Raw genomic sequence first — 19,802 nt, 5'->3', positions numbered from 1 at the left:
TCTCTTTTTATTGCTTTATTTACAGTATTAGTAAAATTAGAACATTCTTAAACATCATTTGTGTACAGTAAACTAATACAAATAACAATAAATGTGAATATATATATATAAATCAGTTTGTTTAGGCTACCTGGTAGTGCATTAATGGAACACTGTAAATGACAGCTATTGTGTCACAGTTTATCTAAATTAAAAAAACGGCAACTTCCTGTCAGAAATTTCCCCAACAAGGACAAGAATTAGTTCATGTTTATTAAATTGAAGAAAAAGGCACTTCTTAACAATAAAAAAAAATGACAGAATTAACTAGTATCATGTTTGCTGTCATTAAAATCAGTGCAACAGAACATTTATTCAAAAAAGCCAAATTAACATTACTTGGCTTTCTTTGAGAATCTCAGCATTTTCAATTATTCCATAAAATTCCAGTTTAGCATTTACAGAAGTTACTTCATAACACAATCCTATGCCTAGGTATAGTTTTTTGCCAGTTGAATTGTGAAGTTTTCCTGAGCATCTTCATCTGTTCGGAAACTTTTTTTGGATACACATACCACATGACTACACCTGAGGGGTTGATGGAGACGGTAAACTCGGTGGTGGCATTCAGACCCGTCACTGTTGCACCCGTAAACACATCATAGGCCTAAAAGCAAGAGAAGAAACAAATATGTAAAGCTGAATTAGAAAAGGTAACTTATATTTGATTATTATGTATTTTTTAAATTTCCCCAAATCATTGTTGAAGCAATACAAACAGATAGTAGTAGGGTATTAATTTCAGTAAGAAACGTCACTATTGAAAACAATAATAAAGAGTAAACAAATATATACACTTGTATTTCAACAAAATACAACATTTGAAAATATTAACTTGCAAAACAAAAATGTCTACCAATGCCAAATGATTTTCTCTGCATTTCCGCAAAATGAATCAACTATCATCATTTTCAAAAGATAAATAATAGTTTGTTCATCAAGGGAAAATCCCTGTCTATGGGTTAGTAAATAGAGTTAGAGTACTAGTAAATTAAGGACAAACATGATACACAGGGTAAGACATGAAAGGGTGAACCAACCTCATAGTTGCCAGCATCGTAGCTGAGTTTACCCAGAGAGCTGTGGTAGAGGTAGGGCATGTCTGTTCGTCGACTCAGGAACACGAGTGCACTGGCTGAGTGAGACAGAGGCCTCCAGTAAACCTCTATACGACTCTTCTCCTGTGTGACAACACACACAGAAAATACAACATAGTTCCTTGAAGACACACTGCTTGATTTTCCCTAAAAATCCCACCTTTTGTTGTTCTTCATTATTAACGTCAGTGTATTATTGTGAACTGTGTATTATACCTTATTACATGGCTTAGTCAAACACTAAAGGTAACAGCAAAAGAAGACAGACAGGAAGTAAACACTAAAGGTAACAGCAGAAGAAGAGAGACAGGAAGTAAACACTAACAGGAAAATGGTACGGGCTCTGGTAGCGTTTAAAGACTGGTGGAAAATAAAATGTGAACAGACTACAACAGTTACGGAACACTTCGATCAGTGTTGCCGCCATTTTAAGTTCTTTGCTGTCTCCGAAGTTCCAGCTGTTGGTAGACACACTTTTTATCTTTTTACACTTTTGTTTATCAGCAGAAGCAATATGATCATTTTGAAAACCATAAGATCTTTTTTATAAACATTGGGATTTAAATAGTCTGATAAATTAGCATGAAGCCATGTAATAAGTGAGATTATGTGCAGGGCGGTCCATAAGGAAAAAAAGAACACCACCCATTCGTGTCAGGATCAGTGTTCTTTCTTCATTAACGACTGCCTTGCTGCACATATTCTTTACTAAGCCTTGTAACTTTACATAATCTGATCTGTCTCAATAACGATTATGACCTGCAATAGGCGTCTTCCCTGGATTCCCATGGGGTCCTGGTTTATTGCAATGGCCATTTTGTTTTGCAGGATGTTCCTGGCGCTGTTGTCCAGGTTTCGTAGGTCATTGGACATGATGAGAGGTGCAGCCATTATAGCCCACAGAGCCATCTGAGAGCGGGCCTGGTCCACACTGAGACCAAAGTTACCAATGATGAGCTGAGGACAGATATCAGAGGTGTGTGAGGCATAAAGAGAGAACAAAAATACGGTTTGGCAAAGAAGAGCTCAAAAGGAAAAGAGTGGTTTGGTCATTAAAATTTCTGCCGCACAGCAAACACACGGCATACAGAAAAAAAATGTAACCTTGTTTTCTTTAGCATTACTACGACACACATTTTACTCCAACAGCAATTGAAAAGCATCTTACTGTGGTTAAAAGGCCTAGATAGTGGTATACATTCCTGAATACCTCTAAGATCAGTTGTGTAGGATCGATAATAAAGACAAACCGATCGTACCATGTCCGGGTCATTCCATCGTCCAGGCCCCGCAGCCGGCTGCAGATCATCCTGGTTGTTGGAGAACCACTCAACAATGCTCAGCACACTGTCCCATGAGTCCTGGATATCATAGTAATTCCTCCACAAGTGACAAATATCACCAAGGAAAGTGTAGTTGACCTGGTAGGACCGGGAAATAAATGTTAAAGTTGTGCAGAAAAAGATCGTGGGCCTTTTCTGAAAGAATTATGAAAACATTATACCAACGCTAATCATTTGATCAATAACTGTGAATCCATTTTAACAGGCCTAAGAGTCTACAGCCATGCTAGCAGCTGATGTTTTAGCAGATCAATTGTTTTGTCTATTAGCACTACATTTGCTTTATTTACTCGTAAAATTGAAACACATTTTCTATACAAATACACCTTTTTAGAGCTCTGGAATGTTAAAGATTTGGTCTAGCGATTGCCTTTATCGTGTCGTTTGTCAGAATATTGTCACAGCTATATTCACATCCCAGTGACCCAACAGCTTGATTTGACAATCATTAGAATGACACTCACATTAGGGGGGAGGCCTCCTACATAGACAGGCCAACTACAGGAGTATGCAATAGGTCTGCCTGTAGCATTCAATGCCTTGGACATCAGAGGGTATCCTGTGACACGAGAAAAAACGTGTTATGGTTAGTCCATGATCTCTTGTAGATTTTTGTAGGTTTTTCAATTACTTCTTACCTAGCATTTGTTCTACAGCATTTGAGGAACAGCCGTCAAACTTCAGATAGTCTACCCCCCAGCTAGCAAAGGTCTGGGCATCAATCTCGATTTTATCTAGCGTGGTGCCAGGAAATCCCATACATGTGCGAGTGCCCATGTCTGCATAGATGCCCAGCTTCAGTCCACGTTCATGGATGTACTTTACAAGTTTTGCGATGCCCCCTGGGAACCTGGAAGAAGGCAAAGACATACATCACACGTACATTTTATTGAACGATAGAAGCTGATCATACAATGTAGAATCAAGGCAACAACTCAGCTGCTGCCCACTTGTTGAAGGAAGATAGTCAAGTCCTGAAGAACATTCCTGAAGCAATCAGTGCAGGAGTTGAGTGGGCAAAGTGGGCCAAACCTTTCAAGCAGACCATCACCTTTTTCAAAGGTGGATAGGAGCCAAAAGCCGCAACAAGAAGATCTGCGGGCATATTGACCTCTGTAAGAGACTGGCAACTGCTGGTTGACTGTGAAAACCACCAAATTCCAGAACCATATAGCAGTCACCACCCTTCGACCAGTCATTGCTCTTATTCTTCTTCTTGGTATGGGGCGGCCAAAGGTAGGTAGATCCCCAGGGAGATCCCCAACCCCTAATGCAGTCCATTTACCATCTAGGATTTGTTTTGGGTTCCACAAACCAAGTTCTGCTCCTCGAGCCTACAGTCCCATGGGAAGAGGCCTTTGAAAGAAAGCTTACCAAGTAGGCAAGACTGGTCAGAAACTGACAATAGGTTAGATGAAGGGCGAGGTGTTTCCTAGTGGAGGGTAGTTTTCAGCCCATTCTTTGGTCAGAGCCCTCAGTATTTGGAGAGAGGAAGCCATCCGCAGTACCACCGATACCCAAGAGGGCTTTAAGATCTCGCTAGAATGTGGACCTTTTACTAAATCAAAAATCCCTGATAATGGCACGGACTGCTGAATCTGCAATGTGAAAAAAGTAGACCAACCTGGAGGGATCAGGTTGCAGCCTCCCTTGATTGTCTCTCAACATGGACATCCAGCAGTCGTCTATTATTACATACTCATAGCCCAGCTCTTTCCAGCCATCCTCAGACAGCCGGTCCGCCATGTCTCTGAACAGACCCTCGCTGTGGGAAGAGCAAAGCAAGACAGATTTTGTCAGCCATGTAGAAAATACATTTCAATACTTTTGAAGTTGAATTGTATGCATTTCTTTATATATTTCAACTTAATATGGTGGGAGGTTTGGTTGGTCATTTATTAAGCATCTTATTTTTCCATCAACATTGAGGCATAGACGAAAAAAATATGTTTTTCAAAAAATAAAATAGATAATATTTTCCTGGATTTCCAGCACACATTTATACACATATGATGAAATTGGTATATATACATAATATAAATACAATTTTCCAATGCTGTACAGACTTGGTACATAAGCAAAAATCACCATCTCTTTAGAAAATGACTAATATGTTGAAACTGGGTTTAGGCATTCTATTAAAATCATAAAGATTGTCCATCATCATCTCAATTTGGATTCAATTGATACATTTTTCATGCCATCAATATTTTAGTAAACCCAATATGTGTGTTACTTTTCAAATACTTGCTCAGCTGTCATTCTGAGAATGATGTTCACACTTTCACAATAAACTGCTTTAACAGCCAAATGATGTCATTATGTACTATCTTCATCATTCTTTAAAACTCCAGCACTCTTATTAAATGGAGGACCATAGGTTCTACTTTAGTCCCTTATCTTGTTGGTGATTAAGCCTTCAGTATCTTTGTCCCGATTGATCACACCTGATGCAGTTTTTTGGGTCATCTTTACAGTCGATATCACAGCGAAAGCGTTCCCAGGCCATCCATCCCATCGGTGGAGTCTTTAGCAATCCGTTGTCCAGCGCAACGTTCAGGGAGATCAGGGCAAGGAGCTGAGTTACCGCTAAGGGCCCCATTCCTAAAAGAAAAAGGGAAACAAGGAAATCTTTAGATTGACAAAATATTTACTAATATACACAGAAAACGTTATAAATGTGTTTTCCTTATCAAGGTAGTCATGTTCTACTGGGGAATGTTCTTATTCTAACTTTTTTTTTTACTGTGCAACATTTTCTAAATTAACAGCTTGACTACTTTCAGTGCTTTCTCGCCAACAACTGCTTTCATGACTTCTTTTTGCATTTTCTCCTCAACGTTAAGATGAACTACAATTCAGTGTTGCATATAAACTCAACTCAATTTGAAATTTGTATTTCAGTCACTATACTGATTTTATATGATTTCAGCTTTTTACACTTGATAAATACCTGACCAGTTTTAGCTGCTTCAACCTCACTTCTTTTTTTCAATCTGTTTCCAGGAAAACAGCAAAGGGACCCTTAAAACAACATCACCTCGGACATTCAACTGTGTGTGTGCATGATGATGGGTTTGGAAATGACACTCCTTGAACAGAAGGATCTAAACAGGAAATATATGGAAATAATGGATTCAAACCTATTGGGAAAGCCCTGAGCCCTTTCTCTTCCACCCTATCTGCGAGGGTTTAAGGGGGACATGGGAACTGCCTGTACATCATGACTCGCTAGACGCAAACCTATATGAAGTACGATTGTACTTTATTGTCTCTACTGTCTTTATAGTCTGGAGCACAGATTTTCAACATGGACCCTCAGCTGTGTATTATATGAACACCAACATACATATAATACCAGACCTGAGCTGTGAGTATTTAATTTCCTGCTTGACAACCAAAAATGTGATCTACATTATCATGTGTTAAAGACACAGTGCATGTTCCGATCATGTGCATTCTTCAAACTATGAAGGGCATTTGTTTAAAAATAAATCCAGAGAAGCATCTTATGTGCAAAATGTACATTAAACTCATCATTTTTCAAATGACCTACATTTGAGGTGATTTACACACACACACACACACACACACACACACACACACACACACACACACACACACACACACACACACACACACACACACACACACACACACACACACACACACACACACACACACACACACACACCAGTTATACTGTTAAGTCTATTATAGATTGTTCTGAAAAACCTTGTTTGAATTAACATGCACCTACCTGTGTACCTGCTTCTGCTTCAGCTTGCTGTTGTGAACCCTCCGTGTGAGTGTGTGTTTTGTTGCTGCAGCATATGACCGATCTCTCTACTTCCTGGTTTTTACCCTGAGCTGGCATTGCTTATCTCTTCCTGGTAAGGTGAGCTAAGTGTCATGTGACTGCTCAGTGTCACATGAAAAAACAGGAAACAGGCTTACAGTGATGTTGTGGTGGCATGTGTTGCATATATTTTAATATCCATATTTTAATTTGTTTAGTATTATAGTTTCCTTTTTTATAAGGTTATATTAGTTATGCAGTCAGTTTGCTACAGGTGTTTCTCTCATGCTTTATTATCAATGTCTGAGGGACTTTTCATATAAAGAATAAAAACTGTTTCCATGATGTCCTACTTTTGGGAAATAATGATTTATATACTTTAATATTTTCTCTAAACTGAGTAAGAGTTGTGTAGGGAACATTTAAAGATAATTCAATCTGTGACTTAAATAATAAAGGAATTACTTTTTCTCTTAAAGTGGCACAGGCGATACTAAGGATTCAATTCCTTCGGGTTTTCCGTTCCCTCCCCTGTAGCTGGAGGTGCAGACATGCGACGGTTCACCGGGAAAAACAGGTTTTGCAACATTCACATGACACTACTTGTGTAAAAAATAATCCCATGAATGTAATCTTAGAGAATTTGTTAAATAAAGCCCATAACTCACTGGGACCATACAATGCAAAGATATTATACAATACATTACCATTATCCATCTTATGTATTATTAATGTTTTGACTTTATTGAACAAGGACCATGCACAAAAATATCAGAGAGAGAGAAAATATGCTATATGCCAGATTAAAGCTAAAACTGAATGAGTCGCTGTGCAGGTACACACATAACAGACACTTAAAACATGACTTAGTGCACTAGTAATTGTAAAACAGACCAAAGTACAGATCCATAAAGTATATAAATACATTTACTAGAACAACTCTTGTTAAAATTAATTTCAACTAAAATCTCAAATTACAGTCACATTAATGTTGGCACACCATTAAAAACCCAACCTGACCCGACTAATTCAATATCTGACACAGGTGTATAATACAGTACAAGATTGATGGGTGGGTTGTAAACTTTTTCTTTTACTTTGTAGGTTCATGAATGGATCTAACTCATCTGTAACTAAGCTACATATTATTATGCATTAAAGGGCAGAATGAAGAATTTGTAATTTAACTGCTAACTTTTTGTTCTTTTATGAGCCACATCTGTCATAAAGGCTCAAAAGTTTAACTTTAACGACTGGCCTTCTGTTATTCTATATGGTTTTTTCCCCTGAACAAATGTTATGTAAAGATCCAAAATTTAAAATGTCTTAATACTTTCTGACTTCCTTAACCTCTCTGTGGCACTCAGTAGCCTATGTTTTTAAAGGCGGCTCTTGTGAGTTATTGATGCAGTAGGAGGGTGTGTGGGATTGTCCCAGTGTGTGTGTTCATGGTAATAAAGAAGAAAGTCTCCCAGTGCAACAGTGAGGCTCATTGATGTTGTTAATAGTTTGCACTACAACAGAGCTTCATAGCACACAGGAAACATCTATATCTAGCAAGTCAACATTTTCAAGTATTTTTCCTGTTCGTTTTGCTTTGAACGTTGGATATTTTGATCATATGAAAGATAAGGAATGTTAACAGACTAGTCCTTTACTGAAGCGTAACTAAAAAATATGCAACTATTGGAAATGACACACTGGTAACTTATGGTGCATTGACATTTTTCACAGCAGACCTTTGGTTTCCTAACATATTAAAATGGATTGGTCATAGCAAAGACGTAGCACACAGGCACCTGCAGTCCGATGTTGACAATGTGCCATTTCCCCAACACTAATGCTCCTAACACCAACCCTGCTATAGTTCCTAAAGTTCCTGTCCATGAGGACCACCGTCTAGCTACAGCCACCACTGCCCCCACAGATACCCCTACTGCCCCCACCACCCCCAAGAGCGCCCCTGCTCTCCCCCCTTCTCCCAGCATCGGGGATAAAACCTCTATCCCAGCTAATAAAAACCCCGCCACTAAAGCTGCCCCCACTATTACCTTTACCTCTCCGGCTGCTCGCCTCACCAGCGGACCTCCCACTGTAGCCCCCAAACCTAACTGGCATAATTTTGCCACAAAGAAAGCTGCGTTCAAAGCTTCTAAAGAGGACTGCTGGTTCACACTAGTGCTGATTTTTTCTCTGGACTGCTTCTGCTCCGCCTCTGGCAGCTTCATGGCCGCTGTGACTACCACCTGCCCGGCGTGTAGCGTGAGCATGGCGACGACGAATGTAGCAAACATCCCCATGCAGCCTATCAACATCCAGAACTTAAAGTCAGAAGATTTCATCAGGACGTAGGCTATGACTGCAACCAAAACCAAAAGCACTATAAACACGGATTGGTGCCCTCCGTAACCGAACACCCCAAATCCGGACGTCACTATGGCAATCACGGTCATTGGTATCCCAGAGAAAGCCAGGAAGTCCACGTATTTCACTAACACAGTGTTGATCCACTCATGGATGGTTCTTTGCTCCATCTCTGCTTCTTGACTTTCCATTTTCTTTCTCTCTATCTCCTCTGTCTGTTTCCGCTCAGTGGCCCATGTTTTCCTGTGATCTGTCGTGCTGCCTCCATTCTCCAACATCAGGATCCTCTGCTCTATCTGAACCGCCACTCTGTTTCTGTGCTCCAAGTCTGTTAAATCCACCTGTTCCCTCCCCTTGTCCCAGAAAATAGAACCCAGAGTGCAACAGGCCTCTCCGTGCTTCCAGAGGATCTTAAAGACATAGTGCAGGGGTGATTTAAGCACGGTGAATAGACTTAGCGCCAACAGAAGGCCCACCATGCCGTAATTCTTCACAATCCATTCGATAGAGATCCCCAGCGTGGCTCCGCTAAGAGTGCTCCCGAAGGCCCCAGCGACTCCTGCTGAGAACCACAGGCCAGCAGAGTCCTTAAGGGAGGGCCCGCAGCTCCTCGTGGCCACAAACACTGACGCTAACACTGCCGACAGAATTACACCAGCTACTGCTGAGGTCATTGCTGCAGTCAGTGCTGTGGCCCCCATCAGGGTCCCTAGCCCCAGAGCACCCACAGTCCTGACCTCCTCCATCAGTGGTTTCAGGCGACCGGCTGCGTTCATCACGGTCATGGACTGGTCCACCGGGTCCTCTGTCACTCCCAGAATGCATCCTCCCACTGCTCCCAGTGCAAACCCCACAGCTGCCTCCATTAAAGGGCTCCTCGATCCTGAAACATGACAACAACAAAGTTATAAAAGAGGGAGCTGTTCAAAGATAGAACTTTGGTCTTTTGGTTTTATTTTAGTTTAATGGATATTTATGAACCACTTGTTTATCATGGTTTAATTGATAAAAGATTATGTTTGTTTTTTTTCATTGATTAATTTTTTGCTTAATAAAGTGAAAGACTTTTTATTTTGTACAGTCTGCAGGACAGACATTTCCACCTTTCAATATATATCTAAAATTGGTACAAATGTTTTGTAGTAAATATTAAAGGAGCCTTATTATGCTAATTTTCAGGGTCACAATTGTATTTAGTGTCTCTACTGTGACATGTATCCATGCTTTAATGTTCAAAAAGCTCTTTATCTTTCTTGTACTGCCTGTGAAACTTCCATTGGGGGGAACTTTGGATTTTTAGCTTTTGCAGATTATTTACAAAACAAATAGAACACACTAAAGGAAAGAGAAACCCCAAAAAAGGATAAACGGGCCTCTTTAATTTACCATTTAGAAAGAAAAACAGATTTTATATTAATCTTTGATATATGTTCTTACTTCTAAACATATTACAACTACACTGCCCAGCTAAAAAAAACTCACACACTCTAATATTCGTTGGACCGCCTTTAGCTTTGATTACGTGGCATCGTTTCCACAAACTTCTGCAATGTCACAACATTTATTTCTTTCCAGAGTTGCATAAAAAATGTTTTTATCTTGTATTGATGACGGGAGATTCGGACCACTGCTCAAAGTCTTCTCCAGCACTTCCCAAAGATTCTCAATCGGGTTCTGGACTCTGTGGGGGCCAATCCATGTGTCTCATGCTCCCTGAACCACTCTTCCACAATTTGAGCCTGATGGATCCTGCCATTGTCATCTTGGAACATGCCCGTGCCATCAGGGAAGAAAAAATCCATTGATGGAATAACCTGTCATTCAGTTTATTCAGGTAGTCAGCTGACCTCATTCTTTGGGCACCAGACCAGACCAACTGCAGCAACCCCACATCACAGCACTGCCCCCACAGGTTTGTGAACTTCTTTTTGGCCGGGCAGTGTATATTATGTTGTTTTATTTGAATTGTTGTCTCAAATGTGAGGAAAGGTTTACTTTCTATTGTTTTAATGATATAAAAAAGCATTAATTCAAAATGTAACCAATGACTTAGATGACATTCTGTTCGTGTGTGTTGGTGAGTAAAGCCACTGTGGGTCTGTAGTGCATGACCAGCCTCCAGTCAGACAGTGAGACAGACTGGTTGATCAGGTTCAGCAGAGTAACCACGCTGCTATGATTCTTGTCTGTCACTTTGAATGACTCCAACACTTGTTACTTTAAGCTATGACTGGGATATTAAAGAAAGAAATAAAAGAACAATATAAAAGTTACGGTAATAGTTTATCATTCTTAGCGTGTAGAAAAAGGAGGCATTTTACACTGCTAATTGTCTTTTGTAAGCATAGTTCATACTAGTGAATCGGCCAACCACACATGCAAAGCAACGATACAGAGAAAATGCAGATATGGAAAGTGGACTTGTCCTTACCCAATTTAATCCATGCCATTTTGTTCTGATGGGCAGTAGACGACAGTAATGCCAGGCTTTCTCCTGTCACTCATGAAATACAGCTGAAAGAGCTCCTTTTCCCCTGTTTATAGGACAGCAGCACACACAGAACACACCCACTACCGGCCTGTCCTTTATGTATCCCTCCTCCAGGTGATCCCAGGTGATTACAACATGACGTGTGTGTGTGTGTGTGTGGGTGTGTGTGTGTGTGTGTGTGTGTGTGTGTGTGTGTGTGTGTGTGTGTGTGTGTGTGTGTGTGTGTGTGTGTGTGTGTGTGTGTGTGTGTGAGTGTGTGTGTGTGTGTGGTATCTGCACATTTGTTTGATTGTGTCCTGTGTGGGATCTGAACTATCAGTGTGTGAGAGGCCTAGCCTGAAGCCGAGTGAGGTTTGATGCAAAATGTAAATGGAATAATTGAGTTATGATTATTAAGTGTGTTGTTTTAATTAGGTTTTTAATTTTTTCAGCCCGCTAAGTGTCTTTGAGTTTCTTGTAAAGCGCTCCAAAAATAAATGGTATTATATGTTCGAATTACTGATTAGATCAGCGTTAGATTATGGATGTATTGCTTATGGTTCAGCATTTTAAACTTTATTTAAAAAGTTGCAGACGTGGTACAAGCTCAGGTTTTCTGGGGTTTCTGGTTTTTGTTGTGGTGCTTTTAAAAAGACTCCTGTTCTCTGCCATATACTAAGCAGTAGCAAATCATAAAGGGCTGCCCTGAGATCGACATCCGACTACCATGTTACTATGTTGAGAGAGAGAAAGAGGCAAACAAGATTTATTTTGTTTTTTTCAGTGAGATAGATGCTTGCGACATGTAATTCAGTCAGGATGAGGAATATTGAATGATTATTTATCTGGACCAGCTCACAGAGGGATTCATTGAAATGAAAATGTAGATACATTAGCCAAGCAGTCTATCAAACCAAATGACATCTTGGATATTGGACAGTAAATCTGAATCAAAGATTATTTATCAAAAAAGATTATCATTAACTTTGGCAACATAATTGGGATGGAGGAAATAAAAAGCATCTTAAATATACAACACTAAAAAAAAAACACTGCAAGAAAAAATCACTCAGGATTATGTGAGCACTACGGAGCCCCTAAGTGACATGAAAAAAAAAAAAAAAAAAAAAAAAAAAGTTTAGTTTCACGTGCGCGTGAAACTGGTGACGCACGTGAAAATGGTGACGACTTGCGAGCAAAGCAGCAATGTCCTTATAATAAAGACCGAGATTGAAATATAGCGCAACTAACTCCTGTACTGTAGTCATTTCTTTCACTGACTGTCTCCAGTATACGCTCCGTACCAGTAGCCCTATGGGCCAGGCTACATCAATCTACAGCTTTCATGTGCTCACGTGAAAGTAAACTTTTTTTTTTTTTTTTTTTTTCATGTCACCTTAGGGGCTCCGTAAGGGGCTCCGTAAAAATGTGCTTAATTTTTTATTTTGAATTTATGTATTAATAATGTAGAGTATTCTGGTTACCACTCCAACCCAGTAGGTGGCGGTAATGCGCCTTATCGGTTCATCCGCGGAACCTTCGCTGTTTGCTAGTCGTGCTCTGCGGACACGTTACCGTGTAACTCCATGATGGCAGCTCTGGTGAAAACACATGTGCAGTTGTCTGGTAGGTTTTTTTGATATACATGTTAATATAGTTGCGTCTGAAAACTGCGAGAAGGGTGTTTGTCACACCTTGTGCTAATGGTATAAGGATAGTAGCTAGCTGACGTGACTTCTGTAGCCCCACTGTGTGTTAGAAATAAACATGCTGCACAATTAGCTTAGCATTAGCTCTGTTTCTTTTGGTTAGATACCCAGTTTAAATAGAACTTAAGCTGGAGTCCCCAATGATATTTGTGATGATTAAAAAGGGAAAAACAGCACTATGGTGTGTGAAGTGTGTTTCAGACTAGCCGTTAACGTAAACTAATGTAGCGCACAGTTAACATTCACTTGTACTTACATAAAAATAACTCACAACAAACCTCTGTCCATACTCTTAATATAACGTTATTATAGTTGTCACAAAACCCTTATGGTTTTGATGCTTTACTGATAGATGTTGACATTGCAGAGCAGCACTGAAACTTGCATTCAAATCTAGCTGTGTCTTTATTTCCATAAGAGTTGAGTGCTAGACAACAGACATAACATTTCACTTATACTAAGCCTAATGTTTCACATGTTTGAGTGTCATCGGGCTTTTTTAAGGGATTTTCTTCAAAGCAAAATATTTATAACAATGTGTACATTGTGTTTAAAAATGAGGCCAAATGAAGCAAAATGAATAAATTATGTAGCACCGCTCAATATAAACTTAACTCAAAAACTAAGGTAAATTATTTCTTTGATGTAACAAAGCTTCTTGGCAATAAATCTTATACCGTTGGAAAGCCTGTTTTCTTACCTACCTAGATGTGTCACATTTTTCATGGGTGCAGCATTGTTACAACAAAGAAATAAGCCACCAAACACAAATTTCCTTACTTTTTGTGTGAAGTTTATAAGAAAAACACAGCGCTGATGTATTTGATACAGTAATCTAATACATTAATTATTTGTACCTGCTCCAAAGATATTCCAGAATCAGTGTAGTGAGAGCAGTAGCAGTAATAATGATAATAGTATATTGTGTGTGTCTTCAGCGGACGATGCAAACCCTGAGTCAGAGGACAACGAGGACCAGAGTGAGTCTGAAGAAGGGAGCCATGATGAAGGCTCAGAGGACGGAGAGAGCGATGGAGAAGAAAATGACCAAGACGGGGATGAGGCAGAGGATGAAGATGGAGATGGGAGGAGGATGGAGAAGAGGGGGAGGAAGGAGGTGACGGAAATGCCAATGCCGGGTGGGCAGAGGCCATGGCGAAGATCCTGGGGAAGAAGACCCCGGAGACAAAAGGCATCATCCTGGTGAAGAACAAGGAGCTGGAGAAGATGAAGGAGAAGGAGAAAAAGGAGCTGCTGGAGAGAAAGAAACAGGTATCAGGGCGCACATTTCAAAGCTCATTCATGTTCTCTGATATTCTATCAGCCCATTACTAACATCTGCCTGAACGATGAGTTACTGTATGGCTCTTTATGTTTTGCTACTGATATGAACACACTTGGATTTTGTTGTCATAAATTAAATGCTGGAAGTGTATCCACCCAAACGTCAAAGTTACGAAACAGAATTCAAGTGTGCCACATTTAGATCCTATGGCTGTTATTGAATTGTGTCTAATCCGGGGATGCATTGATGGCACTTTCCGATGTTTATGTTTTAAATAGTGATGAATTAAATCTGGAGTCCATTTTTGAAATATTAGAACCGTAACTTTAAAGTAACTCGCAAAAAAAAAAAAGTCCTTTCGACTTCTGATCACTTCCCTGAGAGAAAGGTTTCACAACTTTTAAACTTTCTCTAAAGTGGCGCTGCTGAGTCAGTCAGTCGGTCGTGTCTGTCTATGAGCGGTTCATCTTTATTCTCCATGCCTTTTCTAAATGCATGAACTGAAACATTTAATTGAATACATGGAAAATGAATGCATTTAAATATAATAATAATAATAAAGCTTTATTTATATAGCACTTTTCATACAGCACATGCAGCTCAAAGTGCAACCACAACAATAAATTCCCCTCAGATCAGATGAGACATTTTCAGACGTCAGCATAGCAGCAAAATATAACATTTAAACAGGAATGGTTCCTCTCGGAAAAATGAGACACAAGACTAAGAAAACCATGCAAAGATATAAAACTCTATAAATAAAAGCAAAGATGTGAACAATAAAATGTAAAAGGATGATATAAAACCTTCATAATTATAATAAAGGGTTAATATATTAAAAGACCAACATAAGAGGAAATGTTGCTATTAAAACTGTTAAATAAGTAATAAAAGTTAAAACGCTTTAAGACCAATAAAATAAACAATCTAAAAGAAGGTCAATTATAATGACTAAAAGACCATTTAAGAGATGAATCCCAATACTTATGATTATATGAAATACTTAAAAATAAATACAAATGTATTTATAATAAACTTGTTAGGCCTTAACCTATCAGTGTGTATATCACCAATAAAATACCTTTTAAGACGTTTCAGAAACCCCACACAGCTCAGTAAACACTGAAATGTGGACTTCAATTGATCATTTCAACAAAAACGTAACGTTCATATTTCTCCTTGATTAATACAGAGCTGAACCTTCAAAACAAACACTTTGTTACGGCATACGTTTTAAACTGCTTAATAAGCAACCTAACTGTTTCCGTGAACGGCCGAATGTTGTGTCATGCCAAAAGTTGCGGCCGCAAGGCATTGTGGGACAGCAGTTTCTCCTTTCCTTTCGTAAAGGAAGGTCCAGTGTTCCCTAAGCTGAAGGAGGTTATAAAGGAAGTTTTAAAGCTCCTTTTCTATCATCTAGAGTAACGGTGTCAAACTCAAATACACAGTGGGCCAACATTTAAAACCTGGACAAAGTCGCGGGCCAACATTGATATTTATTGAAAAAAATCTTCCTCCAGAATTAACAATGAACCTTTTCATATGGACCAAAACAAGTTTTGCTTAAACATTGAATATGGAACAAGCAAAGCTTAATACTATCCAATAGTTAACTTAATATTGCACACATGCAAAATCGAATTTCAAATCAAAAACACATCAATGGCATTCATTTCTTAAATACAATTTAAATCAAAATCGTATGCCTTTATTTTTATTTGCAGCCTTCTGATTTAAATTTCAACAGTAACCTTTTTTTCCACAGGCTAATAATAACTTTAAAAATTAAACCACAGAAAGATGTGCCCTACAGAGATGTTTGCATACTAATATTAAAAAACAAGCATGTAAACAACAAACATTAAAAGTCAGAACTTTGTAAATTAACAGGCACCGCTGGTGTCACTGCTGAGCAAGGCCCACAAAAACAACAGAATTCAGTAGTGATGTCAAGAGCGCTCTCTTTGTGTGCAAGTGTTGAGAGGGAGGGCGTGTGTGTAGCGTGTGTGTGTGTGTGTGTGTGTGTGTGTGTGTGTGTGTGTGTGTGTGTGTGTGTGTGTGTGTGTGTGTGTGTGTGTGTGTGTGTGTGTGTGTGTGTGTGTGTGTGTGTGTGTGTGTGTGTGTGTGTGTGTGTGTGCTTAAGTAAGCTCACTGTGAAATCTATTTATATGAGAGGTAGATTTTCCACTCACACATAAAATAACAATAATGAACCAATTAACTAATAATAATATCCTTCAATGAACATGCAACCATCCAAGCCCATGCCTCGGAGGAGCAAGAAAAAGTGCATAAAGAAAACGCTAATTATAGCTCAGTTTGAAACACTACTCTGATGTGTCCAAGCCAGATACCTGGCATCTCTTCTTGGATGCTAGTTCATCAAAGTCTGGGCTCAGGCTCTGAGCTGAGGAAATCCTCAGGATCGAGCGAAGGTGTTCATCAGTCAGGCGTCTCCTGGGAGATGTTTTGGTCAGCTTCATCGAGGAGAATAGTTGCTCACATACAGGGCCAGGGTGGAGGGCCGCCCAATTGGTGTTGGGCGCCCTGTAGTGGCGCCCTTAAGCATACATCTTTCTCTTAACCAGGGCCGGCCCTGGGCATAGGCAGTATAGGCGAATGCTAAGGAAACTACGGTAACATTGCATACAGAGTTCCATTTGGAGGTTGCTTGGTGCGTTTTCCACGTCAACTGCAAACGTATTACTGAGCAGTTCAAACCTACATTTCTGGACATCAAAGTCGGCAAATCGCTTAACTAAGCGCAGAGTACGCTGAGTATTTCAGCAAACTGTGCACATGGGAACACGGCGGTAGAGATCTGCGTTCTCATGGTTTGGCAGCGGGGAAATGGCCCAGGTTTCCTTGCAGCATGTGATTCCCCCTCAGGCACAATTTAGCTCCACATACAAGACAAACATGTCTGTCTTTTATATATGTAAACAGACATTCTGCCTCCCACCTGTCCAGAAAGATCCTGTTTTCTGCCTTTCTTTTTGCCATTTTTGGGAGGGGTACTGGCGCGGTGCCAGTATTAGCATGAAGACGTTGTGTGACTACTGTCAACAGAGGAGAGGGTTTTTACATAAGGGTCCTGTTTTGATTGACGTGCCAAAACACCAGCAGAGCATTCTGGGATTTGTAGTATCAGCAATTAATGCGCTGTATAATACCGGCGGGCCAGCTCTAGTAGTCATTTGGTATTTGGTCTTGCGGGCCAAATATAATTACACGGGCCAGAGTTTGACACCCCTGATCTAGAGAATTCAAACAGCTCTTATCAAGGCTGCCACTGAGGTACTTCCGGGTCATTTTGCTCAGTTAGGAACCTTCCTAAGATATACTGACAATTCGACCGCAACCTAAATTTGGTTGATAGCACTTTGCAGGATGGCATGGCATGGAGGCCAAATACTCCTGGTGAAATATTCCTGTGGGGTTTTACTTTTTACCTCGGCTCCTTCAATGTCAGTGTCCTTCCAAATAAATGAGATGCGTGTTTTCTCACAAGGCTACAATCTGTCTGAATGCGGCCTTAATAAGAACATTCATAGGAAAGAAGCCACAAAGACTATTTTTCCACAATATAACAAGCTTGTTGAACTAATTGTGAGTTTGTGACTGTGACCTTCAGGTGGACAAGAAGCGAGCGTGGGAGAATTTGAGCAGGGAGAAGCCCGACCTGGTGAAGGACCGAGAGACTGAGAGAGCGATGCAGAGGATCGCTACCAGGTGGAGACACCTTCTTTTTCCCTCCCAGGCTTTGTTAAACATGCTCAGAAACCAGTTGAATTCCTGACTCCAGTGTGTGTTCTCATGCTCAGAGGGGTGGTGCAGCTGTTCAACGCCGTGAGGAAACACCAGAAGACGATAGATACCAAGGTGAAGGAAGTGGGAGGCTCGGAGAGGAAGAAGGCCAAGCTGCTGTCGTCCGTCTCCAAGAAAGACTTCATCGACGTGCTGAGGAGGACGGAGGGAGGCAGCGGAAGAGCTGTGAAGGCTGAGAAGGAGGCGGTGAGTTCAGCGAGGTTCTGTCCACGTGTTGTTGATGAGAGCTGACACTAGGGTTGCATTTCGTTTGGGTTTTGAGCAATTCTGGTTACGATTTCGGTACTGCTTATCGATTTTAGTTATTACGACGCCCAAAAGTAAGTTGTAAGTAGTGTAATTTGAGATTTTACAATTCTCCCGGTCTCTACTGCAACTGACAGTGTCCAAACACATGCTGTGTATTATACAACCCCGGAAAAAATTAAAAGACCGCTCGAAATTGTTCTTAAATCGCTATCTCTACATGTATGGCAGCCAGTCCAGTGTCTGTTGAATTCCAACACAGAGAAATGTTGTCAGTAGTTTATAAAATACATTTAAAAAGAATCCTGTAACTCAAAGAAAAACCTATAAATAGTACAACCGGAGAAACTGATAATGCTGCAGTGGTCTCTTCATTTTACCGGAGCTGTGTATCCGCCAGCTGCCTGTTAGCTGTTAGCAAAAGTAAAGAAATCATAATTTTCATTTTTTTTTTTAAACGTTCTAGACCCTGCTTCATAAGTGTCATACTGACTTCTCACAGCTCGGGGATGTGAGGACATGGCCAGGGAGGCTGGATTACTGTGTTTAAGGAGAGATGGGGACTAAACAAAGAAAGAAAGAAAAACAAAAGCACCAATGTGTTTAGGAACACATGAGCACAACCAAAATCTTGGGATACCCTGTACCAGGCAATTGGATTCTGTTCTTACTCAGAACTACATTTTGGTTCCCAACTCTTATGTGTACACCCCAAAAAATATATGGATTTATTAAGGTAGATAAACTCATTGTCAATGACAATGCTTTATAGTGCAATAATTACGCCATCCAGATCTAATATTATGTTTTCTATGTAAAATAACAGCTAAATAATAACTTTTAAAATAATTGTTCATGTTTTGTATTCATGTTAAAAGGAACACTTAAGATGTTGGGTGTGTTTCAAAGCTTCTGCAGATATCAAAAAGAAAGGAAAATGTACAACATGACTCCTTCTAACAAACTGTGATGTCACAGAGATCTCTCAAGGTGTCGCTGTTGCCTCATGAAGGCATTGGTGGAGCTAGAAGCACATAATAAACCGTGTGTGTTTGTGTGTGTGTGTGTGTGTGCAGGCTGCAGAGGAGAAGCCCGCCTGGAGCGTCCTCACAGATGACTTCATGATGGGAGCCACCATGAAAGACTGGGACAAAGACAGTGAGGGAGAGGAGGCCCCTACAAAGCAAGGAGCAGGGGGGGAGGACAGTGACTCGGACTGAAAGCACTGCAGGGCTATGATGCCTTCAGGGACATGTGTGTGGATCAGAGACCCTGACCCCTCCTGTCAGCGTGTGGACTACACAGAAAGAAAACCTGGAACGTGTTTACACTGACTGTACACACAAGCAAATATTTGTCTGGCCTCTCACACTCTGATGTTTGTCACTCAATATATTGTGCAGATAGCAGAAGGAGGAGGGGCTGAACACTCTGCGGACAGGACAATAAGTCATACATGGGAACAGGAGGGAACAGAGGGAGCTGAGAGAAGCTCCTGCCCTCCATCATACTCAGTTTGCTTCAATTTACATCATCATATTTTTTTAATAAATTGCCTGTGTACTCTGTAAATATGAGTGTTTTGTAGAGTGCTGGTTGAATAAACAGCTGGTTCATGTGTC

At 40.2% G+C, this 19,802-nt stretch overlaps 3 protein-coding genes across 4 annotated transcripts; 1 reads left to right on the top strand and 2 right to left on the bottom strand.

Annotated features, from left to right (window-relative positions):
• Positions 1 to 234: 234 nt before the first annotated feature.
• On the bottom strand, positions 235 to 6,392 carry LOC134861971 (alpha-N-acetylgalactosaminidase-like). 2 transcript variants are annotated; one of them, XM_063879606.1, is made up of 9 exons: positions 6,240 to 6,392; positions 4,927 to 5,083; positions 4,104 to 4,244; positions 3,118 to 3,329; positions 2,944 to 3,038; positions 2,396 to 2,557; positions 1,896 to 2,093; positions 1,080 to 1,220; positions 235 to 646 (listed from the first exon to the last, which is right to left on the bottom strand). In XM_063879606.1, the coding sequence occupies exons 2-9, from the start codon at positions 5,079 to 5,081 to the stop codon at positions 452 to 454; spliced, it is 1,299 nt and encodes a 432-aa protein (XP_063735676.1). In that variant the 5' UTR covers positions 5,082 to 5,083; positions 6,240 to 6,392; the 3' UTR covers positions 235 to 451. The 2 variants fall into 2 exon arrangements, with proteins under 2 accessions (XP_063735676.1, XP_063735675.1); XM_063879605.1 differs by having other exon boundaries at positions 6,248 to 6,371.
• Positions 6,393 to 8,035: 1,643 nt separating this feature from the next.
• On the bottom strand, positions 8,036 to 11,227 carry LOC134861716 (uncharacterized). Its single transcript, XM_063879134.1, has 2 exons — positions 11,074 to 11,227; positions 8,036 to 9,525 (listed from the first exon to the last, which is right to left on the bottom strand). The coding sequence occupies exons 1-2, from the start codon at positions 11,090 to 11,092 to the stop codon at positions 8,036 to 8,038; spliced, it is 1,509 nt and encodes a 502-aa protein (XP_063735204.1). The 5' UTR covers positions 11,093 to 11,227.
• A 1,474-nt stretch (positions 11,228 to 12,701) lies between these two features.
• On the top strand, positions 12,702 to 19,802 carry rrp15 (ribosomal RNA processing 15 homolog). Its single transcript, XM_063879703.1, is given in 6 exon segments — positions 12,702 to 12,738; positions 13,760 to 13,906; positions 13,909 to 14,093; positions 17,741 to 17,838; positions 17,931 to 18,120; positions 19,257 to 19,802. Coding segments are annotated over 6 exon segments (801 nt in total). The 3' UTR covers positions 19,401 to 19,802.

This window comes from Eleginops maclovinus, chromosome 3 (assembly GCF_036324505.1).
Source record: "Eleginops maclovinus isolate JMC-PN-2008 ecotype Puerto Natales chromosome 3, JC_Emac_rtc_rv5, whole genome shotgun sequence".
Taxonomy (NCBI): domain Eukaryota; kingdom Metazoa; phylum Chordata; class Actinopteri; order Perciformes; family Eleginopidae; genus Eleginops; species Eleginops maclovinus.
Note: the sequence above shows the minus strand (reverse complement) of the source record. Positions and strands in the feature narration are given on the sequence as shown.

Excerpts from the sequence above, each read along its gene's own strand:
- LOC134861971 (XM_063879605.1), bottom strand. The coding sequence starts at position 6,356 with ATGCCAGCTCAGGGTAAAAACCAGGAAGTAGAGAGATCGGTCATATGC. Across the intron at positions 5,084-6,247 it reads GCAAGCTGAAGCAGAAGCAG|GAATGGGGCCCTTAGCGGTA; the intron begins GTACACAGGTAG and ends TTTTTCTTTTAG. Across the intron at positions 3,039-3,117 it reads TGCTGTAGAACAAATGCTAG|GATACCCTCTGATGTCCAAG; the intron begins GTAAGAAGTAAT and ends CTCGTGTCACAG.